The 27,537-nt window shown below is 48.7% G+C and overlaps 1 protein-coding gene across 1 annotated transcript; it reads left to right on the forward strand.

Annotated features, from left to right (window-relative positions):
• The first annotated feature begins 247 nt into the window (after nucleotides 1-247).
• Nucleotides 248-2,619, forward strand: LOC146754631 (endogenous retrovirus group K member 8 Gag polyprotein-like). The gene has a single exon (XM_085527838.1). It carries the CDS (start codon nucleotides 700-702, stop codon nucleotides 2,602-2,604), a length of 1,905 nt encoding a protein of 634 aa, XP_085383964.1. The 5' UTR covers nucleotides 248-699; the 3' UTR covers nucleotides 2,605-2,619.
• The last annotated feature ends 24,918 nt before the right edge of the window (nucleotides 2,620-27,537 follow it).

Raw genomic sequence — 27,537 nt, forward strand, 5'->3', positions numbered from 1 at the left:
CCATCTTTGTGGCCATACGCTCGACTTTTTCAAAGAGATCCCTGTCTTTTCTGTACTGGCAAGACCAGAACTGGACACACTACTCCAGATGAAGCCTCACCAGGGCAGAGTAGAGGGGGAGGATCACCTCCCTCAACCTGCTGGACACGCTCTTTTTAATGCACCCCAGCATGCCATTGGACTTTTTGGCTACAGGGGCACACTGCTGCCACATGGCCAACTTGTCGTCCACCAAGAAGCCCAGGTGTTGTATTAGGCGAGTGTGCGCTTTTCGGGCTGTGACGAGATAGGTCCATCCCCATGCCATCAAGATATATGGTGTATACGTTTCCAGTGGGCGTACACGAAGGGCATAGGGTATATATACGTGTGTTAGCTTCAATAAATCGCCATTTTACTGCTCATCATATTGGTGTCATATCAGTAATTGGTCAAGCTGCAAACTTCCAGAGAACACTGACAAGATAAAGGTAACAAATGGTGACCCCGGACGTGATTGGAAGTGGAGCAGCTATAATTCTAACGGCGAAGGTTCTCACTGCGGAGCGGTAATTATTTACTCGCGGAGTGGTGAAAGACTGGGACGGGAGGATTGGCCATAACTCTTCGTCAGGCAGTAGGGAGAGCTCGGAACCCCCTCGGTACGGTTGGGGAAGCGCCAGGTTGGGGCCAGGTGGGATACGTTTGGCCGGAGGCGACATGGAAGCCGTTATTAAGGTGATTCTGCATGCATGTAAAACTTACTGTGGGAAGGATGTTCCTTCTAAGAAGGAGATTGCTGCAGTTCTTTCGCTGCTAGAGAAGGAGGGGATGTTAACATCTCCCTCTGATTTATATGATCCCAATAACTGGGATGCGCTCACAATGGCGCTTTCACAAAGGGTGCTGGCCACCCGAAAAGTTACAGAGTTCAAGGTCTGGGGATTAGTCTTGGAGGCGCTTAAGGCGGCAAGGGAAGAGAAGATTGCTGGGGATCGGGCTAGGGAACTGTTGGGGTTGGGGGCGAGGGGAACCGGGGGGGGTCTCATCTCTCCTACAGATCCAAAGGAGGAGAAGATGGCGCCGACCCCCTTGGCTCCAACTGACGTAACACCTTCAAGAACAAAGAAGGAGGAAGTTGAACAAGACCACTCAGCTCCAGAGTACACCCCGCCCCCACCTCCCTATCCAGCACGGAGACTATATCCTTCATTAAAATCATTTATGGATGAAGGGGGAGGGGGACCCTCGGTGGAATGTACTGTTGCTCTCTGCACAACTGATAAGAGGGCAGTGGGGGAGGATGGTACTGTCTCACTGCCAGGTTCTGCCTGTTGCTCTAGTCACTCCCCTGAAGGGGCGGATCACTCCGCCCAGCAAGGGGAGGGAGGGGGTGGTACTTCGTTACTGTCTGGTCCTGCCTGTTGTTCTAGCCACTCCCCTGAAGGGGCGGATCACTCCGCCCAGCAGGGCACTGGATGTGGGCGTAGCACTTCGATGCAGACTGCCCCGGGACACGCCCAGGAGGGGTGTGGTCCTGTGGCATCTGGCCCGTGGAGCCCGCCCACACTCACTGACTGGGCTCGGGTGAGGGAGGATCTCAGAGCAGCCGATGTGACGGATACGTTTGCCTTTCCAGTAACAGTGAATACAGAGGGTACAGCTTGGACCCCTTTAAACTCTAAGGCGGTCACTCGCCTTGCGGATTTGGTCAAAAACAAAGGCTTGCGTTCTCCAGTGACTATGGCAGCAGTTGAGGCTCTCATGGCCTCTAGTCTTCTGCCTTATGATGTGGTCAGCCTTATGCGTGTCATCCTTGAGCCTGTGCAATATACCTTATGGTACGACGAGTGGAATAGGCTGCTTCAGGTTGTGGTAGCCGCTGCGACCCGCGATAATAACCATCCGGCTAATGGCCAGGGTCGAAAAGACAAGACGACTCTTGCACGTCTTCAGGGGTTAGCAGATGGCATGGTGGGGTCCCCGGAGGGCCAGGCGAATGCGCTTAGAGCAGGGGAGTTGGCAGCACTCACGACCGCAGCCCTTCAGGCTCTGCGGATGGTGGCTAAGGTTGCAGAGCCTGTGCTCCCATGGACAGACATCAAACAGGAGCCCTCCGAGCCATTCTCTGATTTTGCGAATCGCTTGATCCGTGCGGTGGAGGGGTCTGACCTCCCAAAGGGGGTCCAATCTTTAGTCGTGATAGATTGTCTTAAACAAAAATCGCTGCCAGACATTCAACAGATTATAAGGGCGGCACCTGGGACTTTGAACACTCCAGGAGAGATCATCAAGTACGTGCTAGATCATCAGAAAAATGCACCATTGACTAATGAGGGCTTTGTAACTGCCATGCAGGGAATGGCTGCTGCAGTAATGGCAGCCTCTCGAGTTGGGGAAAATAAGGATAAGGGCCCGTGCTTTAAGTGTGGACAGCTTGGTCACCTTAAAGCCCAATGCCCTAAGAGGTTTAATCAGAAGGAATTCCAGGGACCGGACAAGAAGTGTCAGTGGTGTGGTGGGGCTGGACATGCTGCGCGTCAGTGTCGAAAACTTAAAATCACGATGCAGGGAAACGGGAACGGGAGGGCGCCGATGGCCCGGGGCTCCTTCCCACTTCCTTAAACCGGGCTACGAGCACAACTCCCACCGTGGCATTAGCTATGGACCTAGGCAAGCGCCCATTGGTTAAGGTCATGATGACATTTGATCCTGAGACCCCAGTATCAGGACCTAGAACGGTGTTTTTTATGGCTTTATTGGACTCCGGTGCGGATATTACTGTCATTGCGACAGACGATTGGCCACAGGAGTGGCCGAAGACCTTTACGTGGAGAGTTCTCACGGGGGTGGGGGGTGAGGTGTCCACCTGTATGGCTGATGCAGGGGTAGAGCTCTCGCTTATAGGGAGGGATGGCTCCATCGAGAGGACTGTCTTTACGACCCCCACTATAGCCCCAATTAGTGGTTCCATTTTGGGTAGAGATGTTCTCCTTCAGTTGGGGGTGCAGTTGACAAATTTATAGAAAGGGCCACTGTCCACCATTTAGCGCTGCAACATGCGATTCCGCTACGTTGGAAACGGGATGCTTCTCCCGTTTGGGTGGATCAGTGGCCCCTTCCTGCTGATAAATTAACAGCGCTTATACAGCTTGTCTCACGAGAACTTAAGGCAGGCCATGTAGAACCATCTCTCAGTAATTGGAATACACCTGTTTTTGTGATCAGAAAGTCCTCTGGGTCATTTCGGTTACTACATGATCTCCGAGCAGTCAATGTACAGCTTGTTCCCTTTGGTCCTGTCCAGCAGGGGGGACCTTTACTATCAGCTATTCCAGAGGGGTGGCCTTTGATGGTCATTGACCTCAAAGATTGCTTCTTTTCCATCCCATTGGCTGAACATGATAGGGAAGCTTTCGCGTTTACGGTCCCAGTTGTGAATAATAGGGGGCCCGCCCAGAGATACCAGTGGAAAGTTCTCCCTCAGGGTATGGTCTGTTCACCTACGATTTGTCAGATTGTAGTGGGAAAAATTGTAGAGCCGGTGAGACGATCATTGCCGGACTGCCAGATTGCCCACTATATGGATGATTTGCTGCTTGCTGCACCATGTGACTCTCGGTTGCAGACTCTGGAGGATCAAGTGGTCTGCGCGCTTACAACTGTCGGGTTTGTTATCTCCCAAGAAAAAATCCAGAGAGAACCGGGAATTGAGTTCCTGGGTTATAAGTTTGGGTCTGCAACGGTGATCCCGGAGGGGTTGGAAGTAAAGCCTCACATTACAACCTTGTGGGACGTGCAAAAACTAGTGGGGGCGATGCAATGGGTGAGAAATGCTGTCGGTATCCCTCCACGTCTTATGAAACCTTTTTATGACCAGTTGAAGGGGTCGAACCCACAAGAGGAGAGGCAGTGGACTCCAGAGATGGAGTTGGCCTGGCGAGAGATACTATCTGCATGCTCCACCAATGCGCTTGCGAGGTGGGATTCGGAGCGGCCACTTGAGGGTGCAGTAACAAGATGCCAGCAGGGATCAGCTGCGGTGGTAGGGCATACCCTTAGCTCTCGCCCTCGTCCGTTATGCTGGTTGTTTTCCGCCCAGCCGGTAAAAGCGTTCACTCCGTGGTTGGAGCAGTTATCATCTTTGCTCCGAAAGGCTCGCCTCACAGCAGTGAGAGCCTTTGGGAAGGACCTGGACGTCATATACTTGCCAGGGACCTTTCGGAATGTTCAGCCTCTGCCAGATGAGGTCTCATTGGCTGTGTATGACTTCAGTGGCAAGTTTAGCTATTCAGACTCGCTGCCAATTTTCGATCTGGCGAGACCTCTCCAAATATCACTGCGAATTAGGGTATTGGACATCCCCGTGGATGGTCCCACGATTTTCACTGATGCCTCGTCTGCGACAGGCCAGGGGGTGGCTGTTTGGCGGGGTCCTGCTGGTGAATGGGAATCAAAGTTGATATCCGATAGTATGGCAAGCGTCCAAATGCTTGAAGCCAGGGCAGTGGCAGTGGCGCTATGCCTCTGGCCCCAGACTCCCTGCAACATTGTTACTGATTCTGCGTTCGTAGCTAGGATGCTCTTGCGGATGGGAAAAGAAGGGCAGCCAAACACAATGGCTGCAGCCCTGCTAGAGGACGCTCTAGTAGCCAGGACTGCACCAGTGGCTGTCCTCCATGTCCGTAGCCATTCTGATGTCCCAGGATTTTTTACAGCCGGAAATGATGTCGCAGATCGAATGGCCGGGGGTCAGATATATACCCTGCAGGAGGCTCGTGACCTTCATTCTGCATTGCACATAGGGGCTAAGGCGTTGGCTCGGGCCTGCTCCATTCCAGTTACTGTTGCGAGGGAGGTCGTTCAAACCTGTCCGCACTGTAATTCAGCGCCAGCATTGGGGGCAGGGGTTAATCCTCGTGGTCTTGCCCCACTGGATGTCTGGCAGACAGACTTCACAATGGAACCGCGAATGGCCCCAAGGCAATGGCTCGCTGTAACGACTGACACATATTCTACTGTCATTGTGGCTACCCAACATGGCCGTACCAATTCTACAGCAGCGCAACACCACTGGGCCACGGCCATAGCAGTTTTGGGAATGCCGCGCCACATAAAGACAGACAATGGTTCTTGTTTCGTTTCACACTCGTCCAAAGAGTGGCTAGCCCGATGGAATATCACACATACTACGGGAATTCCGGGAAACTCACAGGGTCAGGCCATCGTAGAAAGGGCCAATCGTCTCCTCAAGGAAAAGATTCGTGTGCTTGGGGAGGGGGAAGGGTATTCAGGAAAAATCCCGGTATCACAGCAAGGTGAAATTTTGGCCCGTGCGCTATATGCATTAAATCATTTTGAGCGAGGGGAAAATTCAAGGACCCCCATACAGAGACATTGGCAGCCGAAAATTATCGAGGAAGGCCCACCAGTAAAGGTTAAGTTGGACAATGGGTCCTGGGAGTCGGGATGGTCCATATTGGTCTGGGGAAGGGGATACGCAGCAATAAAACGCAAGGATACGGGAGATATACGTTGGGTGCCATCAAGAAAAATTAAGCCAGAGATTGGTGGCAAAAAAGAAATCATCAGGGACTTAACAAGAGCTGAGTATCCTCTTATAGGACCTGCTGATCGGACGCCCAATGAATCCCGAACCAAAGGAGCCCAGAAGGACTTTCTCGTGGATACCGAAGAAAAAGAAACCTGAGAACTCAGAGAAACAACCCTTGCTGCCAACGAGAACTACCATGCTAATGCTGTTGTGCCTTTTGTGTCTGTGTTGGTCGCCGGTGGGGGGCATTCATTTGATTCAACAACCGGGGAACTTATGGGTTACATGGGCTAATCAGACAGGAAGAACAGACTTTTGTCTTGCATTACAGTCAGCTACGTCACCCTTTCAAACATGCCTTATAGGGGTCCCAGAATGGGATGACTCTGCGTTTAAGGGTTACCTTGGGAAAAAGAGTGGCTGTTTGTGGTTCTGCAATGGACTAGAAAGAACTTGGAGGTGGCTGGGAAACGATTCTGTATACTATCTCGGAAGGAAAATGGCTTGTACTATTTGTAGGTTAAACATCACTCTTCCCGAGGAGCCCCAGCAGCTGGATTTACTTGGCTCACAAATGGTACAAAATGATACTTGGGACAACAATAGCTCACAATGGTTGTCCCCTGGGTGCATGATCTTTGGATCAATGAAAAGGTTGTCTCTGACTAGGCAGCAACTTCTTGGTCCAGAGGGCCCCTACTGGGACCCGAAAACTAATCAAACTGTCCCCTATACCCTTGTGTATCCCCGTGATGATGAGACCTTTGATATTGATGGAGGATATTGTGGGTTTTACCCTAACGGATCGGTGCCTTATCGTTCTGGAGATTGTCCTATAAACGTCTCAATAGGTGAGATTGTTAATATTAGCAGGACGGATGGGTCTGTCCGAAAGGTCGACTGTGAAGATATGGCATTCAACACAGGTTGTTGTGTTTTCCCTATCCCCAAAGGATCATTTTCATTCATGGGAGAACTTTGGAACAATGATACTGCAAAAGCCTTACCACCAGGGATATTTCTTATTTGCGGTGATCGTGCTTGGCAAGGGATTCCTAAGAACCCAGTAGGAGGTCCTTGCTATCTGGGGAAATTGACTATCTTATCCCCAAGTATCTTTGAGATACCAGCCTCCAGCTGATGCCCAGGAAGGAGGTGTCTATCTCAGGGATTTCCCACATGGTTTACAAGCACTGGCACACATCAGGAGCAGCCCAGGCACCTTGGGCATTACCCAGTGTCTGTGTGTGAGCAGCTGCCTCCCAGATGAAGGACCAAGGACTCAGAGCAGGAGCTCACATGCAGGCAACTCCTTGTGCACTTCTGAACTGAACCAGAGGAATCCCAGCTCCTGTGGTTCTGTGGGGAGCTGTATCCCATTTCAGCTCCAGGATTTCTGTCAAGGGATGAGACTCCTGCACTGCCTCAGCTGGATCACTGTCCTGCACAGAGAAAGTCCAAACCACCCCGTCCTTGTCTGGGTGCCCTTTGTGATTCATCAAATGAACTCTGGTAGAACTCGCTATACGTCTCCAATCAGTCACTGACCACTGGACATGTGGTGGTTAACTGAGCAGATTTCAAAGCACAGTCATGATGCTGCTTATTTTCAGAAGCTGTTGGCCATGAGGACCCAGGGACATGTCAGGGGAGATGAGTGGGAAGGATAAAAATGATATTATCTGCTGCTCCGGTCTCCTTGGACACAAGGAGCTCATAAGGTGGGCAGAGCTGCACAGAGACAGATGTGCCCAGGAGCAGCTCCTGTGCACAGCACAGCCTTCAGGTGACAGAAGGAGAGGAGAGAAATTGGAGAGAGCTTACAGGATATGTACGGTATGAGTGGGCTGTGAGCTCAGTGCAGGAGCATTGCTCACAGACCACTACATGGTAAGTCTCAATGCAAACCGTGAGCTGCTTTTCATAGAGGGTTAACTTAATTTGGGATATCCCATAGCAGATATGCATGCAGGCACTGCATGTTTCTTTACTGTGTTAAAAGCCTTCTGCTCTAGCTGAGGGCTTCTGTGCTGCAGGGTCTGAGCACAGCCCTGAGGGCTGCGTGTCCCAGCACAGCTGCAGGCTGTGCAGCCGGGGCTGCAGGCAGTTGCCCAGGGCTGTCCTGCAGAGCAGAGTCCCTGCTGTGCCCCAGGGGCTGTGTGCTGGGTATGGGACTCTGCCGCCTGCCAGGCTCAGCACTCAGCCTGCCCAGGGAGCTGCCCAGGGCGCTGCGGGGAGACGTGAGGGGGGAAGGAGCCCCCGGCAGGGCTTGTGCTGCCTAAGCTGCTGCCTGGGGCAGGGGGATCACAGCTCCACTGCACAACTGAAAGTTTCTGTGCGTACTTTGAAACAGGAGAGCCAAGGTAGCAATTTTCTATTTCTTGTTTGGACGGAAGGCAAAAGGATTGGAAGCAGAAATCTAAGAGTCTGTCAAATTCAAACACAGCTCTGAGACTCCCAATTCTTCTTCAGTCAATTGCTTGTTATGTGAACTGTCACACGAGAAGTGTATTCAGCCTCTCCTTTTACGAAATGGAACCTTTCTAAGGGTGGAACTAGTTGAAATTATCTATTTTGTTGGCAAGAAAAATGCACTTATATTGCAAATAGGCAGGTTTCCTGAATAGAAAGTGAAGGGCACAAAGTTTGGGACTGAGGATTTTGACAGGAGTGAGGGTAAAGATTTGAGACACGAAACAGATGAAGAAGTTTAGGGAAATGGGATAAGATTAGAAGATGAAAGGAAGGTTAAAGCTCCATATGCTTCTTCTGCTTATAGAATGGTGAACTTAATGAAGTTAAATTCAATTAGTGTTGCTAAATGAATATTGTCATAGGAGAATGAAAACTTTTCATAGTATAGTAGGAGGAGTGTCTATGAGAATCGTCTGGACTTGTCATTATCTTCTGCACTCTGAACAGGACTCCAAGCCCAGGAACAGCAGATGCCCAAAAGCAGCTCCATCAGCGAGTTCCTCATGCTGCCATTGGCAGACACGCGGCAGCTGCAGCTCCTGCACTTCTGGCTCTTCCTGTGCATCTACCTGGCTGCCCTCCTGGGCAACGACCTCATCAGCACAGCCGTAGCCTGCAACCACCGCCTGCACACCCCCATGTACTTCTTCCTCCTCAACCTGGCCCTCCTCAACCTGGGCTGCATCTCCACCACTCTCCCATAAGCCATTGCCAACGCACTCTGGGACAGCAGGGCCATCTCCTACACAGGATGTGCTGCACAGCTCTTTTTCCTTCTCTTCTTCATGTCAGCAGAGTACTCCCTTCTCACCATCATGTCCTATGACCGCTACGTTGCCATCTGCAAGCCCCTGGACCTTGATGGACAGCAGAGCTTGTGCCACCATGGCAGCAGCTGCCTGGGGCACTGGGGTTCTCAATTCCCTGCTGCACACTACCAACATATTTTCACTGCCTCTCTGCCAAGGCAGTGTAGTGAACCAGTTTTTCTGTGAAATCCCCCAGATCCTCAAGCTCTCCTTCTCAGAATCAAATCTCAGGGAAGTTGTGTTTATCATGTTTAGTTTAAGTTTAGGCTTTGTATGCTTTGTTTACATAGTGGTGTCCTATGTGCAGGTCTTCGTGGCTGTGCTGAGGATGCCCTCTGAGCAGGGATGGCACAAAGCCTTCTCTACGTGCCTTCTTCACCTGGCTGTTGTCTCCCTCTTTCTCAGTACTGCCTTTTTTGCCGACCTGAAGCCCCCCTCCGTCTCCTAGCCCTCCATGGACCTGGTGGTGGCAGTTCTGTTCTCTGTGGTACTTCCAGCAGTGAACCCCCTCATCTACAGCATGAGGAACCACTTGGTCAAGGGTGCAGTGAGGAAAGTGTTGACCAGATGTGTTTCACAAACATCGAACTGCCCATCCTTTTGAATTCCTGTCATGTAATGCAGCTTTTTACTGATGCAAACTCTGTTTTGTTTTGTTCTGATCAATTTTTATAACTATAATTTTTATTATTATTATTTTAATACTGTAATGTTTTTCACTAAAACATCATTACACAAATCTATTCCTCTTCAGTTTGTAACTTTTTAGTGTAGCCCAGACACACTGTACATAATGTATCAGGCTCTGTGTGAACCTTAACAGAATAAAGGATGTGCAGTGACTCTGTCTGTCCTCCTTCTTGTGCGACATTTCTGGAGCTGTTGGGGTCGGATGTTCTCAGAAACCCCGCAATCCAGCAGGAAGCACACGGCTGTTCATCAAACTATGCGGTGACTTCAGCTTGAAACACTTTCCAGCTGGTCCCTTGCCCAGTGTTGCCCACAACGCTGACAAAGGAGTTTCAAAATATTCTTTTCTTATCTGACCTGACATCCTGCTTACCCAAGCCCCTCTGCAATAGTTAAGCCTTAGATTGTCCCCTTGTTTGAACTCAATCCCCACTTTTCTTGGACCTAGCAAATACTTTTGCTAGATTATTACATTCTGGGAAAGGTAAGATTTCAAATAACTTCTGCTCTCCACTTTCTGTCTTAGCTTGTGCTTTTTCTTTTCTTCATAGCTATTCCCACAGGTTTTACATTGCACACCTCATTTCAAAATACAGCAAGATGATTACAATAGTACAAAGAAATAAAGAGTTGCTTTAGCCATGCAAAATGTGGTAGCCAACCAGTAAGTTTTTCCCACAGTTCGGGTGAATCCAAATATCTATCTATCGATACTTGATGAAGTAGTTTAATATATTCCCAAATATAGTAGTTCGGATTCTCTTTTTTGTTGTTTGTAAGAGATGTAGTTAATTCAGCCCACATTGTTAATTGTCACCCACCAGAACAGTGATTCAAACCCTGCAGCAATTGTATTTCTCAACTTAAATTTATCAGAGACACCTCTGATCACTCCATTTGAATCTGTATCTATATACAGCATCATCAAATGAGAACCCTAAGCTCCTTTTGTTCCTTTAGGGGCTATGTGACATCCCCTTTGTGAATGCCAGGGTGAATGGTAGAACTCATTGAGCAAGTGCACAGGTACCTCACAGTGAGATGGGAGAGTGAACCGTAAGATCTTCCCACCCGCTGCAACACCACCAGAGATCTGCTCTACAGATTCCCAATCTCAAATAGTTTCCTGCTGAATCTTCCATAACATTCAGGGTCTCACTGCATAGGGAGAAATTCCCTGTAGGCCTGGTAGCTCTTACACCCTGCCTTGAGAGGCAAGCTGTATGGTTACATGTGGCCATGGTGAATGCAGGAGGGCTTTTGGCATCCACCTCAGGCACTGGAGAGAGAAGAAAAGATAGCGATTTACAGGCTCTGTTTCCTCAGGCAGCTTTCTTTTGATACAGGGTAATCATGTATCACATCCCTTGGGGGTCCCGGGTCCACTGCAGTGGAAAGTGTACTACCTGATCCACAGGCCATCCTGATGAATGATGAAGCATAGCAATCGCTATGGTTGAGACTCTGGACGGTATATTTAATACATTCTACCCAGGTATTCATATTCCCATACCCTGTCTCAATTTCAAATGTCTGTCTGAGATCCTTTATTTCTGCAACTATTACAACTGCAGGGTTTATTCACTCTCTTTTCCCTATGCTGGACATTCTGAGTATGGTCAGGGAATGAATCCCATATGGCTATTCTGAAATGTATTGGTCAGAACTAGCATATAACGAAACCATCCATTTCTTGGGAGTTCAGGGAAATCCATTTGCCACTGTTGCACAGGGTGAATTCCCTTCCCTATTTGTTCCACAGAAACCTTGGGGCTGGTTCTAGGATTATTCTGCAAACAAACCTCACATTGCTGTGTTACCTATTCAGTGGTGGTGTATAACCTCCGAGCCATAATCTGATGGCTCAGCTATTTATAAAGAGCCTCTGTTCCCCTGTAAGTTTTCCTGTGCTCAACCATAATTATGGCGCATAATAGGGACTATTATTTTGTTTTGAACCCTAACCCACCCTCCTTCTCCCACCTGCCCTCCTAAGACCTCTATCAATTTTTGGTATCTTGTTTTTTAATCTCATTTTAAATATTTACTGTCTGGAAACAAAGCCTGTGCCTCCATGTCCTCCGTTTTTGTACACTCTCCAAACCCCCCTGCTCTTCCCCCTGCCATTAATTTCAGCAGACATGGAGGGAGAAAACTGAAAGACTGTGACTGTCCATGCCAGACAGACCCTCTCAACATAATCACCAGACACCTAGTGTGGGTGTTAGCAGATGCTATAAAGACCATTGGCAAGCCCCACCAAAGCTGAGGTGGCTTGAAGTGAGCGGTAAGGAGCCATGGGTTCATGTCTGACAATGGAGCAGATGGCGAATCCAGAGGAGCAGACAGCAGAGCGCCAAATGGTGGAAGATGAGCCACGCGGTGGGCGGCACATTGCTGAGTGGCTGCTGACAGAGTACTGCACTGAGATGGGGGCTCCTGATGGCTCCTTTCTTGTCAGGGAGTGTGAAATTTTGGTTGGGGACTGTATTCTGTCCATCTCTTGTAATAGGAAGGTGCAGCATTGTCACATCCACCGGCAGCAGGACGCCAGCATCCACAGGTTCTTTCTGACTGACAGCCGAGCATTTGACAGCCTCTACGACCTCATCACCCACCACCGGGAGATGCCGCTGTGGTACAACAAAATTGAGATGAGGCTGACAGAGCTGGTGCCTCAGTCCAACCCTTGCAGCAACGCAGACTGAGTGCCACGGGATGGCACAAGAGGGACCATGCCAGTTCCCCTGATAATTTTGTAAACGGTGTATAGGGATATGCTACCAATGGATATAAATCCTCCACTGTTCTGTTGATAGCCCTTGAATCTTGTAGTATCCAGTAGTTCCTGTACATTTTTCTAATCAGGAGGATGGGTGCGTTGTATTTTTGACTCACACTCCATTAACAACCTGAGTTTCTGAATATGATCAATTATTGGCTGGATTGCTTTCCTGTCTTTGAATATGAAGGAGTACTGTGTAATCCAAACCGGCTGAGCTCCCTGCTTTATTCTGAATGCCATTGGTGCTGCATTCTTAGCCCTTCCTTGGTTTTGCACAACACACACCCCAGGGTGAACTTACTCACTTTGTCTGAAATCCCAGTCCCTGCAGGGGTAGTGATCAGTACTAAACTAAGCATCTCTTTTAACTATTCTTCTTTTACCTCAGACTCCACTTTTCCTTTAGACTTTATTTCAACTTCCATTTTTTTTCTAGTAAATCTTGCCCTAGCAAAGGCTTTGGTGAATGTGGCATGTAGAAAACTATGTATTCCTACCTGTTTACCTAGAATAAATATTAAAGTCTTAAGAAAGCAAGACTTTTCACTTTGGGGCAATAGTTTCTACTGCTGTTACAAAGTCATAGATGCGTAGTAAGAAGCACCCATCTGCACCAGAAAACAAACCTCTTTATCCTGCTCTCCTAGCTACAATTTCACCAGTGGATCTGATAGGGTAAACTTGGCAATCGGAGAAGGTTCCCTCTCACCCATCTTGGTAGGATTTCTCCACCAGTGTCCCACTGCAGTGTGCACTCTCCTTTCGTTCCAGTAGGGCAGAGAAATCTTGGGGTGAGCCAAAAGTGTTCCCCCTCTCAGCTGGTCCTGCAGCCAAACAGAGCTGGTCCCATCTGGGTCACCAAACTGACTTGTGGAATCAAACGCTATAACCCAGGGTTAGGTCATAAAGCAGGGATGTGTTTATTCAGAGCAGGGTGCAAAGGGGAATCACTCCTCCTGTCATGCACACTAGCATGCAGAATCGTTACATATCTCAAAACCAAGCTCATACATATTCAACAAATCTACAGGAACTCATCTACATATTCATAGGCAGTAGATGCATGTTTTTGCTACATGTCCTGCAGATGCTCCATGCTCTGGACAGATACCGCTGTCATTCCACCCCACATAATGAGCTCTGCAGTCACTCCTGCTACAGGTCCTGTAGCTGTTCCAAGTATTGTGATAAGGAAATGAAACAAATTCCTCCCAAGGGAGGTGCACGGTGCCAGGAAGTACAGCCCTGTGGTCACTCCAACCCTACCAATGAGCACAGTGGCTGTTCCAATTTAGTCACAGGTCCTGTGGTGACTGCAGCCCCGGCAATGAGCTCTGCACTTGTTCCAGTTCCTGCAGCATCCCGACAGCTGCTTCAGCTCCTACAGTGAACCCTGTGGCTGTTAAAACCCCTGCAACAGGTCCTGGACTTGCAAACAGTTATGCATACGTATTATTATCTATTCACATATGTTTGCTAATTCATATGTTGCATATATGTGAAAATATTCTAAATATATTATGTATGTATAAATACATTTGTCATAATTATTATCATTTTCTTTTTCTCTTTATCTCAACCCATAAACTTTAAACTACAGCACTGCCCTGAGTCTTTTACAGATCTCCTTGGGACTCTTCAATCTGACCCAGTCATGCAGTAAAAAGCAACAAAACATCTTGAAGCATTCTCAGGGAGCAGCTCCTGAGGTATATTCCTTACACCTGCTTTGGAAGAGGCCTCCAGTTCTCTGGTCCTGCTCTGAAGGGGCCCTCTTGTTATGGCAGTGCCAGCAAGGAGACCAGCTCTGACACAGCCGTTCATATTGCCAGCTACTGACTGCAGCAATAGAGTGCTCCTGTAGAGTACAGGACTGTTGCAAGACACACAAGACCTTCAATCCAGAACAAATGAGAGGACTTGAGGGCACTGTGGCGGGATAAAGTGAAAAGGAATGAAAAGAGCATGTTGTGCCGCTGTCTGTGGCTGTACCTCCCCCAGACCCATACAAAGAAGGAAGAGAGAAGAGATTTCAAGTCTAACTTGAAAGCCTTTTGGGAAACTTTTAAACTATTCAGGGAATCTGGTTCCATGTTTACATGAGCTCTTTGAGTGAGAAAATGGAAAGTAGATAGGAAAGAAGTGAAATAAATTTTTATTTGTAAGTTCAATCATAGTTTTGTTTTTTTTTTGCACGTTGCTATCTCACACACAAACAGACAATCAAAGATGCATAGAACATAAAGAACCATCACTGGCAATTCTGTGAGAAAGTTGTGCATATTATCGAACCTGGAATAGTGCGTATTGCAACACCTTCCTGAGAGCGTGCTTGATCTCCCTGTTCCTCATGCTGTAGATAAGAGGGTTCAGTGTTGGAGGAACCACTGCATACAGAAGAGCCACTGTCAGATCCAGGAGTGGGGAGGAAATGGAGGGGGGCTTCAGGTAGGCAAGAAAGCCAGTGCTGACAAAAAGGGAGACCACGGCCAGGTGAGGAAGGCACGTAGAGAAGGCTTTGTGCCATGCCTGCTCAGAGGGCATTCTCAGCACAGCCACGGAGATCTGCACATAGGACACCACTATGAAAACAAAGCACCCAAAGGCTAAACTGATAGTAAAAAAGATAAACACAACTTCCCTGAGATTTGATTCTGAGCAGGAGAGCTTGAGGATCTGGGGGATTTCACAGAAAAACTGACTGACAACATTGCCTTGGCAGAGAGGCAGTGAAAATGTACTGGCAATGTGCAGCAGGGAACAGAGAACCCCAGTGCCCCAGGCAGCTGCTGCCATGGTGGCACAAGCTCTGCTGTCCATCAAGGTCTCGTAGTGCAGGGGCTTGCAGATGGCAACGTAGCGGTCATAGGACATGATGGCGAGAAAGGAATACTCTGCTGACGTGAAGAAGAGATAGAAAAAAAAGCTGTGCAGCACATCCTGCGTAGGAGATGGCCCTGGTGTCCCAGAGGATGTTGGCCATGGCTTTGGGGAGAGTGGTGGAGATGCTGCCCAGGTCAAGGAGGGCCAGGTTGAGGAGGAAGAAGTACATGGGGGTATTCAGGCGGCGGTCGCAGGCTACGGCTGTGCTGATGAGGCCGTTGCCCAGGAGGGTAGCCAGGTAGATGCCCAGCAAGAGCCAGAAGTGCAGGAGCTGCAGCTGCCGCATGTCTGCAAATGGCAGCAGGAGGAACTCGCTGATGGAGCTGCTGTTGGGCATCTGCTGTTCCTGGGCTTGGAGTCCTGTTCAGAGTGCAGAAGGTAATGACAAGTCCAGACCATTCTCAGAGACACTCCTTCTGCAGTAATATAAAATGTTTTCATTCTCCTACAAGAGTGTAGATCTAGCACCATTACTTGCATTTAATTTCATGTTGTTCAGCATTCCTTAAGCAGAAGCAGCATATGGAGCTCGAACCTTCCTCTTATTTTTTTATCCCGCCTCCCTGGATATTTTCATGTGTTTCATGTCTCGTACCTTAAACCCAACTGCTCTTAGAGTCCCAAAAACAGCCTCTGTGCCATTCAGCGTGAATCCAATAAAAACTGCCTTTTTGCAGATTAAGTGAATTATTCAAGTCTACTGAAAATTAAGATTCCCCCAGAACAGGAAAAGCAAACCCCCTGCCTTGACTCTCCTCAAGCAAAGCACCCTCACAAACATACTGTTGTGCAGTGGAGCTGTGTTCCCCTGCCCTCGGCATCAGCTGTGGCGGCACAAGTCCTGCCGGGGGACTCCTTCCCCTGGGCAGCTCCCCGGGCAGGCTGAGTGCTGAGCCTGGCAGGCGGCAGAGTCCCATACGCAGCACACAGCCCCTGGGGCACAGCAGGGACCCTGCTCTGCAGGACAGCCCTGGGCACCCGCCTGCAGCCCCGGCTGCACAGCCTGCAGCCGTGCTGGGACATGCAGCTCCCCCTCCCCCCCCCCCCCCCCAGCTCTTTAGCTGCAGCACAGAAGCCCTCAGATGGACCAGAAGGCTTTTTCCAAAGTATAGAAGCATGCATTACCTGCAGCCAATCTGCTATGGAATGTCGCATATTTTGTTAACCCTCTATTAAAAGCAGCTGCATTGCCTACTGCATGAGACTTACCGTGTCGTGGTCTGTGAGCAATGCTCCTTCAGAGAGCTCGCAGCCCGCTCACACAGTACATATCTTGTAAGCTCAATCCAATTTCTCTCCTCTCCTTCTGTCACCTGCAGGCTGTGCTGTGCACAAGAGCTTCTTCTGGGCACAGCTGTCTCTCTACATCTCTGCCCACTTTTATTAGCTCCCTGTGTACCATGAGCCCAACCTAGCTGAGCAGTAGAGGATGTCATTTTTATCCTTCCCACTCGTCTCCCCTGAGATTTCCCTGCATCATCATGGTCAACAGCTCCTGAAAGACAACAGTATCATGAATGAGCTTTGAAATCTGTTGAATTCAACACCAGATTTCTAGTGATCAGTGACTAATTCCTGACATGTGGTGAGGCCTCTCAGAGAGTGTTTGCTCAAAGAGGGCACTCATACAATGACAGGACGTCATAGAATCATAGAATCACCAAGACTGGAAAAGACCTAAAAGATCATCCAGTCCAGCTGTTCACCTATCACCAATAGCTCCCACTAAACCATGTCCCTCAACACAACATCCAATCATTCCTTGAACGCTTCCAGGGTCGGTGAATCCACCACCCCCCTGGGCAGTCCATTCCAGGTCCCAAAGTTCAGGACGTGGCATTTGGTCTTGGTTAACCTCATCCCATTGGCTTCATCCTAGCTCTCCAGCCTGTCCAGATCCCTCAGTAGGGCCTTGCTAACTTCAGGGAGATCCACACTCCCAGCCAATTTGGTGTAATTTACAAACTTACACAGGATGCACTCAATGCCCTTATCCAGGTCATCAATAAAGATACTGAGGAGGACAGGCCTCAGCACAGACCCCTGGGGAACACCAGGTAGGCACACAGGTAGGCGTCCAGGAGGGTCTGGAATATCTCCGGAGAAAGGGACTCCCCAACCCCTTGGGCAGCCTGTTCCAGGGCTCCGTCACCCTCACTGTAAAGATGTTCTTGCACACATTCGTGCAGAACTTCCTATGTTCCAGTTTCTGTCCATTTCCCCTTGTCTTGTCTCCACACACTGCTGAAAAGAGCCTGGTCTCTTCTCTTTGACCGCACACCTCAGATATGAGCACTGACATGAGAGCAACCCCCTGCACCTTTCCCCTGTGAGCAGAGCAGAGCAGAGCAGAGCAGAGACACAGTCCCCATGTATCATGTAGTGTTATTCTGCTTAACAACAGATGAGGCCAGTCTTTCTCTATGCTCCATCTGTGGCATACTCTAGAATTCAAGGCACTGCAAAGCTATGGCTCATCTACGTTCTTGCAATGATGACACCTTAGTATGCTCTGGGCTTTCATTTCAATTGCATCTAAGTAAGCCTAGGGTCATACCAGTTGATGGGAAGCTGGCAAATGTAGTCTTATGGTAAGGAAGAGCAAGAAAGATGACACGGGCAACTATGGACCTGTCAGTCTCACTCCAGTGCCTTGTAAAATTCTGGAGAAAATGATGGTGAAAAAAACAGCTGAAGGACAATTCTGTCATTGGTTGCAGCCATCTCAAGTTCCCGAGGGGAAGGTCCTGTTTAACTTCTGATCTTTTTATGACACGATTATCCATGTAGCTGACCAAGGGAAGCTAGCTGATGTTATCCCAGAGGATTCATTAGAGTTTTTGAGACTACTCACAGCACCCTTCTGGGCAGAATGCTCTGCATACGGCTAGAAAGAAACAGAATGTGGTGGGTAAACAGTTGGCCAGTATGTCAGGCCAAACAGACTATAGTCATTGTGTTTCATCGGGCAGGTAGATGGTCATTGTCAGGGTTCCCCAGGGCTCCATTTTAGGGCCACTTCTCTTTCATGTTTTTGTGGATGACTTGCATGCAGGAGTAGAAGATGTTCTGAGCAAGTTTGCTGATGAGACCAGATGAGGATGTGCTGTTGCCTCCACTGAGGGTGGAGAGGACTTGCAGAGAGATGTGGACTAGACAGAGAAGTGGGTACCAGTTGGTACTAAGCACCAAGTGCATAAAGCATAACCAGAACAAGTGCCTGATTGGGCATCTCGGTAGGGGCTACCCTGGACATAAACACTGACTGGATATGGGAAATTGGAGGGTGGTCTGACTGAAAAGGATTCTTCTCCTCTTTGGTTCCTCCATGGCTTGGTCAAGAAGCTGCCATCTGTGCTCTCCACGGATCTGCTGGATGGCACATGCCCTGCTGTGCTGTCCCTGCAGCAGATACTGGAGTGAAAAATGCTCCCAAAGGGGACAATGGCCTGACAACATCAGGCTCCCATCTGTCTGGAGAGGGCACCTTCCACTTGCTCTCCATGATCAAGAAGCCAGGAACAGGCACTGCGGGAATCCTCTGTTTGCCATTTCCATTAGCTCTGACCTGCTCTTCCATCCCCAGGCAGAGCTCAGTGCACTCTCACAGAGGGCATGCACCCTTCTTTGACTCCTCGCCCAACCATTGTAAAGACTCTGTATTCCCCTTCCGTTACAGAGCAGTTGTGGAAGCCATTCAACTGTGTCCCTATGGTCCAAACAGGAGCACAGGCCCGCAGCTCATCTATGGTATCAGTGTGCAGAAGGTGGCACACAGACATTAGAGCGATCGTGGGTCCTGGAGTTGACGTAGCAACACGGACACTCCTAGGGCATGGCTCTCCTGAAGGCCCTGTGCTGCTCTTGCAGCTGCGAGTGAACTCACCAGACAGCCGGTGCTATCCCTTCTCTGGCCCTCAGCTGATGCCCAGGAAGGAGGTCTCTATCTCAGGTATTTCCCACACGGTTTACAAACACTGGCACACATCAGGAGCAGCCCAGGCACCTTGGACATTACACAGTGTCTGTGTGTGAGCAACTGCCTCCAAGGTGAAGGACTGAGGACTCAGAGCAAGAGCTCACATGCAGGCAACTCCTTTTGCACTTCTGAACTGAACCAGAGGAATCCCAGCTCCTGTGGGTGTGTAGGGTGCAGAATCCCATTTCAGCACCAGGATTTCTGTCAAGGGATGAGACTCCTGCACTGCCTCAGCTGGATCACTGTCCTGCACAGGGAAAGACCAAACCTCCCCGTCCTTGTCTGGTTGCCCTTTGTACTTCATCAAACGAACTCGATTAGTGCTTGCTATATGTCTCCAATCAGTCACTGACCACTGGACATGTGGTGGTTAATTGAGCGGATTTCAAAGCACAGTCATGATGCCATTTTTTTTCAGAAGCTGTTGGCCATGAGGACCCAGGGACGTGTCAGGGGAGATGAGTGGGAAGGATAAAAATGGCATCATCTGCTGCTTGCTTGTCTGGGCTCCTGGGACACAGGGAGCTCATAAAAGTGGGCAGAGATGTAGAGAGACAGCTGTGCTGAGGAGCAGCTCTTGTGCACAGCACAGCCTTCAGGTGACAGGAGGAGAGGAGAGAAATTGGATTGAGATTACAAGATATGTACTGTGTGAGCGTGCTGTGAGATCACTGCAGGAGCATTGCTCACAGACCATGACACGATAAGTCTCTCTGCAGACCATGAGCTGCTTTTCATAGAGGTCTAACAATCTGGGACACCCCATAGCAGATATGGATGCAGGCACTGCATGTTTCTTTACTGTGGAACAATACCTCTGCTCCAACTGAGAGCTTCCGTGCTGCAGTATGAAAGCACAGCCCTGAGGGCTGCATGTCCCAGCACAGCTGCAGGCTGTGCAGCCGGGGCTGCAGGCGGGTGCCCAGGGCTGTCCTGCAGAGCAGGGTCCCCGCTGTGCCCCAGGGGCTGTGTGCCGGGTATGGGACTCTGCCGCCTGCCAGGCTCAGCACTCAGCCTGCCCGGGGAGCTGCCCAGGGTGCTGACGGAGACGTGTGGTGTGGGGGGAAGGAATCCCCCGGCAGGGCTTGTGCTGCCACAGCTGCTGCCTGAGGCAGAGGATCACAGCTCCATTGCACAACAGTATGTTTTTAAGGGTGCTTTGCAAGAGGAGAGCCAAGGCAGGGATTTTCCATTTCCTGTTCTGAGCGAAGGCAAAAAGGATTGGGGGCAGAAATCTAAAAGTGTATGTCTAATTTAAACACATCTCTGAAATGAGCAAATGTTTCGTCAATCCATCGTTTGTTCTCTGAACAGTCAGAGAGCAAGGTGAAAACACAGGCTGTGCTTTCAGCCTCTCCTTTATAAAAGGAAACAATCAGTTTAACTTATTGGATTCTGCAGATATTAATAGTTGATTCCTCCTGTAAACAGGCAGATTTCTCTAAGAGAAACTGAAGTGCACAGATGCTGGGTCTGGGGTCTCAAAGAACAGCTGCAGTAAAGTGGAATATATCCAGGATGCTGGGATGTGATTAGGAAATGAGAAATAAGTATGATCTCCTTTATCTTCTACTCCTTAAGGGATGGTGAAATTCATGAAAATAAATACAAGTTCTGGAGTTAAATGAACATTTTCTTAAGGGAAAGAAAAATATTATAGTATAGCAGAAGGAGTGTCTCTGAGAATGGTCTGGACTTGTCATTATCTTCTGTACTCTGAACAGGACTCCAAGACCAGGAACAACAGATGTCCAACAGCAGCTCCATCAGCGAGTTCCTCCTCCTGCCGTTGGCAGGCACGCGGCAGATGCAGCTCCTGCACTTCTGGCTCTTCCTGGGCATCTACGTGGCTACTCTCCTGGGCAATGGCCTCATCAGCACAGCCGTAGCCTGCGACCGCCGCCTGCACACCCCCATGTACTTCTTCCTCCTCAACCTGGCCCTCCTCGACCTGGGCTGCATCTCCACCACTCTCCCCAAAGCCTTGGCTAACGTCCTCTGGGGCACCAGGGCCATCTCCTACGCAGGATGTGCTGCACAGCTCTTTTCCTTTTCTTCTACTTGTCAGCAGAGTACTCCCTTCTCGCCATCATGTCCTATGACCACTACATTGCCATCTGCAAGCCCCTGCACTACAAGACCTTGATGGACAGCAGAGCTTGTGCCACAATAGCAGCAGCCGCCTGGGGCACTGTGCTTCTCTATTCAATGCTGCACACTGCCAGTATGTTTTCACTGCCTCTCTGCCATGGAAATGTTGTCAGCCAGATTTTCTGTGAAATCCCCCAGATCCTCAAGCTATCTTGCTCGGAATCAAATCTCAGGGAAATTGCATTTCTCGTTTTTAGTGCCAGTTTAGCCTTTGGGTGCTTTGTTTTCATAGTTGTGTCCTATGTGCAGATCTTCAAGGCTGTGCTGAGGATGCCCTCTGAGCAGGGATGGCACAAAGCCTTCTCCACATGCCTCCCTTACATGGTCGTGGTCTCCCTCTTTCTCAGCACCGCTGTTTTTGCCTACCTGAAGCCCCTCTCCATGTCCTCCCCACTCCTGGATCTGACATTGGCACTTCTGTATGCAGTGGCTCCTCCGACACTGAACCCAATTATTTACAGCATGCGGAACAGGGAGATCAAGCACGCTCTCATGAAGGTGTTGCAATTTGTAGTATTCCAGCTTCAATAAAGCACATCTTCCTCACATGATTTCCAGTGATGACTCTTTATATTTTATGCATCTGTGATTGATTGTGTGTGATATAGCAACCCACAAAAAATGTTATTGAACTTATAAATAAAAATTTATTTCACTTCTTTCCTACCTACTTTCCATTTTCTTTCTCCAAGAGCTCATGTAAACATGGAACCAGATTCACTGAATAGATTAAGAGGTACCTAAAAAGCTTTCAAAGTAGACTTTTCCTTAGCTCTTCTCAACCTTGATGGGTCTGGGGAGGTACAGCCGCAGATAGCAGCACAACATGCTCTTTTCTTTCCTGCTCTCTTTACAATGCCTCTCTTTACAAGTCCTCTCATTTGTTCTGGCCTGAAAGTCTTGTGTCTCTCATAGCAGTCGTTTTTTCTCTACAGCAGCACTCTGGGGCTGCAGTCAGTAGCCAGCAATACGAACGGCTGCTTCAGAGCAGGTCTCCTTGCTGGCACTGCCATAACAAGAGGGCCCCTTCAGAGCAGGACCAGAGAACTGGAGGCCTCTTCCAAAGCAGGTGTAAGGAATATACCTCCGGAGCTGCTCCCTGAGAAGACCTGGAGATCTTTGTGCTCTTCACTGAGTGACTGGGCAGACTCAAGACAGGACTCAAGATGGGGACAGACTCAATGTTGTGATTTAAATTATACGCATTGTGGTAAAAAGAGAAAGTATAACAATTATGAGAAATATATTTATACATATAAAATATATATTATATTACTACATATATACAACATATTCATTTGCAAACACATATGCATAGATAATAATTTATATGCATATCTTTTTGCAAGTCCAAGACCTTTTGCAGGGGTTTTAACAGCCACAGGGTTCACTGTAGGAACTGGAGAGGCTGTTGGGCTGTTGCCGGAGTTGGAGCAAATGCAGAGCTAATTGCCAGAGCTGGAATCACCACAGGACCTGGGACTGAAGTTGGAGCAGCCACTGGGCTCATTGCAGGTGTTGGAGAGACCACAGGGCTGTACCTCCTGGAACAGTGCATCTTCCTTGGGAGGCATTTGTTTCATTTTCTTATAGCAATACTTGGAACAGCTACTGGACCTGTAGCAGGAGTGAATGCAGAGCTCATTATGAGGGTGGAATGACAGCGGGATCTTTCCCAGAGCTTGGAGCAACTGCAGGATGTGTAGCAAAACCTTGGAGCTGCTGCAGTGTCTGTGTCATGAGTTGCAGAGGCTGCAGCACTGTCAGCAGATCCAGCTCTCTGGATCTGGTACATTGCAGTCATGTGTGTCTCTTTAGGATTACCAGGACCACAGCAGACCTGCCCCAAATATTCTGCCTGTTTCTCAGGATCCTGCAGTTGCTTGGAGATGAAGTTCCAAAGCCCTGGGTGTTCCCACCGCTCCAGGCAGCTGCCCAGTCTTTCCCACACCCCCAGCCATGTAGAGCCTTCTCACCTTGGGGCAGATCTCTCAGTGATATTCCTGAATGATATTTTAACCTCAGACATAACCTGAAACACATTAATGACACGTAGCATTGGGAGCGTGCTGGTTTGGGCATCCCACAGTCAAAATCCTCAGGAGCTATTGGAACAAGCTCCACCAATAGGGAAACAATAATCATTATGGCCTGCAATTCTCCAGCTCCCACAAATCCCTGTGTTATCTCGCTCTGGACAGATGTGCTGTTAACTCAAGCCTTGGAGCCCCACATCGGGCACCAAAATGATGGTGGTTGTTGAACCCAACAGGTGTCTCAGCAGCACATAGTGCTTTGTGCACTGCCCCATTCCCAGTGGAGGAATGCCCTCTGAGCAGAGTCGGCACAAAGCCTTCTCCACATGCCTCCCTCACCTGGCTGTGGTCTCCCTGTTTGTCAGCACTGGCTTTTTTGCCTACCTGAAGCTCCCCTCCATTTCCTCCCCAGTCCTTGATATGACAGTGGCACTTGTGTATGCAGTGGTTCCTCCAACACTGAACCCTATTATCTACAGCATGAGGAACAGGGAGATCAAGCACACTCTCAGGAAGGTGTTGCAATAAGCACTATTGCAGTGCAATCCAAGAGGATTGGAATCAGAAATCTAAAAGGGGCAATAAGAGTTTTGAGAATTTTTCGTCAATCAATTGCTTGTTTTGTGAACAATCACACATGATGTGCTTCCATTCTCCCCTTTCTTTAAGGATGGAACCAATTGTAATCATCATCATTTTCTGTAGGCATGTATAATTCACTTTTCATACAAACAGACAGCATTATCTGACTGAAACTGAATGCCACTGAAGCTGGGGTAGGGAGCTCTAAGGGCAGTTGGGGTAAAGATATGAGACATGAAACAGAAGGAAAATATCCAGGGAGAAGGGATAAGAAAAGAAGAGGAAGGTTAAAGCTCCATATGCTGCTTCTGCTTAAGGAATCCTGAAATACATGAAATTTAATGCAAGTAATGGTGCTAAATCTACACTCTTGTAGGAGAATGAAAACATTTCATATTATAGCAGGAAGAGTTTGTCTGAGAATGGTCTGGACTTGTCATTATCTTCTGCACTCTGAACAGGACTCCAAGCCCAACAACAGCAGATGCCCAACAGCAGCTCCATCAGCGAGTTCCTCCTGCTGCCTTTGGCAGACACGCAGCAGCTGCAGCTCCTGATCTTCTGGCTCTTCCTGGGCATCTACCTGGCTTCCCTCCTGGGCAACGGCCTCATCAACACAGCTGTAGCCTGTGACCGCCGCTTGCACACCCCCATGTACTTCTTCCTCCTCAACATGGCCCTCCTTGACCTGGGCAGCATCTCCACCACTCTCCCCAAAGCCATGGCCAACATCCTCTGGGACACCAGGGCCATCTCCTACGCAGGATGTGCTGCACAGCTTTTTTTTCTATCTCTTCTTCATGTCAGCAGAGTATTCCTTTCTCACCATCATGTCCTATGACCGCTACGTTGCCATCTGCAAGCCCCTGAACTACGGGACCTTGATGGACAGCAGAGCTTGTGCCACCATGGCAGCAGCTGCCTGGGGCACTGGGGTTCTCAATTCCCTGCTGCACACTCTCAGTACATTTTCACTGCCTCTCTGCCAAGGCAGTGTAGTGAACCAGTTTTTCTGTGAAATCCCCCAGATCCTCAAGCTCTCCTGCTCAGCCACCTAACTCAGGGAAGTTGTGTTTATCTTTTTCAGTGCCAGTTTAGTATTTGGCTGCTTTGTTTTCATAGTGGTGTCCTATGTGCAGATCTTCATGGCTGTGCTGAGGATTCCCTCTGAGCAGGGATGGCACAAAGCCTTCTCCACGTGCCTCCCTCACCTGGCCGTGGTCTCCATGTTTCTCAGCACTGGCTTTTTTGCCTACCTGAAGCCCCCCTCCATTTCCTCCCCACTCCTGGATCTGACAGTGGCACTTGTGTATGCAGTGGTTCCTCCAACACTGAACCCTATTATCTACAGCATGAGGAACAGGGAGATCAAGCACACTCTCAGGAAGGTGTTGCAATAAGCACTATTGCAGCTTCCATAAAGTGCATATCTTCCTCACATGATTCCCTGTGATAGTTCTTTATCTTTCATGTATATCTGATGGTTTGATTTTCTGTGATACAGGAATCTGCAGAAAAATGTTGAAAATTATTTCACATTTTTTCCTAACTACTTTCTATTTTTGCTCTCCAAGAGCTCATGTAAACATTGATCCAGATTACCTGGATAGGTTAAGTGATAAATAAATGCTTTCTAAATAGACTTTTCTTATTCTCTTCTTATCTTCCTCCCTTGTTTGGGTCTGGGGGAGGTACAGCCACAGACAGCAGCACAACACGCTCTTTTCATTCCTGCTCTCTTTACACTGCCACAGTGCTCTCAGGACCATTCATTTGTGGAAACCTGAAGGTCTTGTGTGTCTGACAACAGTCCTGTGGTCTCTACAGCAACACTCCGGGGCTGCAGTCAGTAGCCAGCAATATGAACAGCTGTGTCAGTGCTGGTCTCCTTGTTGGCACTGTTGTAATAAGATGGCCTTTTCAGAGCAGGACCAAAGAACTGGAGGCCTCTTCCTAATCTGGTGTAAGGAATATACCACAGGAACTGCTCCCTGAGAAGACCTCAGGATCTCCTGGTGCTCTTCTCTGCGTGAACCATTTCAGATTCAAGAGTCCCATGGAGATCTGTAAGGGAATCAGGGCAGTGCTGTGGTTTAGGATTTACCAGGTTAAAGCTATTTACGAAGACAGAGAAACAGAAAAGGATAATAATTATGACATATGCATATATACATATATGATATATATAGTATACTTTCACATACATATCATATAGGCAGTTGTAAACATACGCATCGTTAATAATAGATATGCGTATCTATGGAATCACCACAGGAATCGCCTTGGGGCAGATCTCTCAGTGACGCAATTGAATAATTTTTTGATCTGAGACATAACCTGAAACACATTAACGACACATAGCAACATAGCAATGGGGGCGTGCTGGTTTAAGCATCCCCTGGATAGTCAAAATCCTCAGGAGCTATTGTAACTAGCTCTGGAGCTCCAGGGAAAGAAGAAGAAGAAGTGAGAGGGAGGCTGAGGGTCTTGCCCCACTCTCACTGTATGCACCTTTGAGATACTGGAAGAGAGCGATAAGATCTCCCCTCAGCCTCCTTTTTCCCAGACTAAACAGCCCCAGCTCCCTCAGCCTCACCTCATAGGGTTGATTTTCAAGCCCTTCACAAGTCCCGTTGCCCTTCTCTGGACCTTCTCCAGTACCTCTGAAGAGTGAGCAAAGCCTCAAAATGGTGGTAAGGTAACACTTTGCTATAGAAAGGGAAAGGGGAACTTCACAGAAACCAAGACAAAGGGTAACTGTAGATAGTTTACATTTAAAAGGGCAGGGAAAAGGGGAATTACAGACACTTAGTCAAAAGAAAACCAGAGAAGAGAGCAATAAAGATAAGAAGAAACTGTCCGGAGACCTCTGACAAGAAGAAGGATTAGATACCCCCGGGCAAGATGATGCTGACATGGGAGAACGATAGCAGCAGATAACACCAAGAAGAAAACAGAAGAAGAATTTCACCCCAAAACAACGGCAAATCCAATTCCCCGCCCTTCGCCCTTCGGACCTAGTTTAAAACCTTTTAATCAATCAGTGCAGGAGCATTTCAGATGGGGTCATGGAGGAGGCAGACTGCCATTCTTGGCGTGGCCATTTTCCCAGGAGGGCATGGTAGGAGGGCTTTGTCCCGTCCGGTTCAACCAACACTTGTATCCACCCAGCAGAAGGCTATGCCCTTTTTGTCCCACTTGACCTCTGCATGGAGCTTACAGTTGGCAGTGACATGGCTGAGAAGCTCTGGGCATGGAAAAAGGGACAGGGAAGTAATGTACCTTCCTAACTTCCTCCCTGTATACCTTAGCAACTTCCTTGTAATCTCCCCAAGTATCCTGTCCCTTCTTCCAGATAACGTAAATTCTCTTTTTCTTCCTGAGTCTCAACAATTGTTCCCAGTTCGTCTACACTGGTCTTCTTCCCCTATGGCTCACGCTATGGCATTCAGGGACAGCCTGATCTTGTGCCTTTAAGATTTCCATCTTGAGGAGTGTCCAGGCTTCCTGTACCCCTTTACCCATAAGGAGCGACTCCCAAGGGACCCATGCTACAAATGTCCTGAACAGGTCAAAGTCCGCCCTCTAGAAGTTCAAGATAGTAGTTTTGCTAG

The sequence above is a fragment of the Coturnix japonica genome, chromosome W, assembly GCF_054131305.1.
Source record: "Coturnix japonica strain WE chromosome W, WE-NBRP24, whole genome shotgun sequence".
In the NCBI taxonomy this organism is placed as follows: Eukaryota; Metazoa; Chordata; class Aves; order Galliformes; family Phasianidae; genus Coturnix; species Coturnix japonica.